Raw genomic sequence first — 1,478 nt, 5'->3', positions numbered from 1 at the left:
CCTCAAGCCGAGGCAGCGGCCCACCCAGCATGGCCCTGAGCTGGTGCGTCCGCCTCCTTTCGTCCGCGGGGGCGGGGGCTCTGGGGGGCAGACCGCAGCCACCGCATGGCCCCGCCAGCAGCCTTGGAGGGGGCTCCCTAGGCTGGACTACCCGGACAGGAGGGGCTCTGGTGGCCCCGCACCGGCCCCCAGCCTCTACGGGGTCAGTGTTTCTCCGCGGGGAGCGGGTAGCGGGGGGGGCGCCCACCCTCGAAGCAGAAGTCCGAGCGAGGAAACGGCGCTGGAACCCATGGACACGTCGTACCCCCGCGAGGACCCCCGGGCCCCGACGCCCAAGGACGACGGCACCGCCCACACGGCCCTCACGCTGGGGGCGCCGCTACCCCCACCTCGAGACCACTTGATCTGGTCGGTGTTCAGCACCCTCTACCTGAACCTGTGCTGCCTCGGCTTCCTGGCGCTGGCCTACTCCATCAAGGTGGGCCTTGGGGCGCTTCGGGGGGCCCAAGAGCGTTTCACGGGGGCTGCTTATCGAGTTGGGGTGCAGGAGTATCCACGGGGCCATCCGTCAGCCTGACGGTGGTGGGAGCCCCTCCCTCATGAGGGCTTCTCCACTGAGGCTGGGGTGCTGTTCATAAAAACTAAAGGGGGGTCTAGTTTGTCCCAAAGAGCCCAGGGTCAACGGGGCCTCACCCAAGGGGGTCTCTTCCATCAAACGCTCTCAGCACCTCTGAGGACTCCCTAACCTCGGAGGTCCTTGGAGGCTGATGCTGGCCTGGGAGGGCCACTGGGTCTATAGCTGGAGTGGGAGGATGCAGGGTCTCCTTTCGGCCCCACTTTAGGCTGAGCCCCTGATGACCCAAGGCCCCCTGGGCGGGCCAAGCCCGTGTGCCCAGCTGGGGACAGTGAAGGGAGTGGGTGGAGCCCGGGCAATATCCCCTCAGACGACACCCCTCCATCTAGATTTTGGGTCCAGCTCGGGTCCTCCAAGGTGTGGACCCAGCAGCTGCCTGGGACTGGGTGGCAGGCCCCACCCAGGCCCCAGGCAGGTGTAGAGAGCTGGCCCTGCTGCTGGCCCGCAGGCGCGAGACCAGAAGGTGACTGGAGATCTGGAAGCAGCCCGGCGGCTCGGCTCCAAAGCCAAGTGCTACAACATCCTGGCCACGGTGTGGGCTCTGGTGCCGCCTCTGCTGCTGCTGGTGCTGGCGGTGACCGGCGCCCTGCACCTGTCCCGGCTGGCCCAGGGCTCCGCCGCCTTCTTCAGCACCAAGTTCGACGACTCAGACTATGACTGACAGGCTGGGCCCTGTCCCCGCCCTGACCCAGGGACCCCAACCCCAGGGCTCCACCCTAATCGCCTGGAACCCTGACTTGCCTACGGGCCTGAGGCTCACCCTCCAGCCCCAGCGGGGGCACCTAACACTGACCCTGAAGATCCTCCACAGGGACCCCAGGGCCTCCCCCTCACCTCCATCGAT

The 1,478-nt window shown here is 67.5% G+C and overlaps 1 protein-coding gene across 1 annotated transcript; it reads left to right on the top strand.

Annotated features, from left to right (window-relative positions):
* Window positions 1–235: 235 nt before the first annotated feature.
* IFITM5 (interferon induced transmembrane protein 5) lies at window positions 236–1,472 on the top strand. Its single transcript, XM_024748973.1, has 2 exons — window positions 236–478; window positions 1,083–1,472. The coding sequence occupies exons 1-2, from the start codon at window positions 290–292 to the stop codon at window positions 1,293–1,295; spliced, it is 402 nt and encodes a 133-aa protein (XP_024604741.1). The 5' UTR covers window positions 236–289; the 3' UTR covers window positions 1,296–1,472.
* The last annotated feature ends 6 nt before the right edge of the window (window positions 1,473–1,478 follow it).

The sequence above is a fragment of the Neophocaena asiaeorientalis genome, unplaced genomic scaffold (assembly GCF_003031525.2).
Source record: "Neophocaena asiaeorientalis asiaeorientalis breed wild unplaced genomic scaffold, Neophocaena_asiaeorientalis_V1.1 scaffold43, whole genome shotgun sequence".
Lineage (NCBI taxonomy): Eukaryota > Metazoa > Chordata > Mammalia > Artiodactyla > Phocoenidae > Neophocaena > Neophocaena asiaeorientalis.
The sequence above is the reverse complement of the archived record's forward strand: the minus strand, read 5'-3'. Positions and strand labels throughout refer to the sequence as shown.

Excerpts from the sequence above, each read along its gene's own strand:
- IFITM5 (XM_024748973.1), top strand. The coding sequence starts at position 290 with ATGGACACGTCGTACCCCCGCGAGGACCCCCGGGCCCCGACGCCCAAG. Across the intron at positions 479-1,082 it reads CGCTGGCCTACTCCATCAAG|GCGCGAGACCAGAAGGTGAC; the intron begins GTGGGCCTTGGG and ends GCTGGCCCGCAG.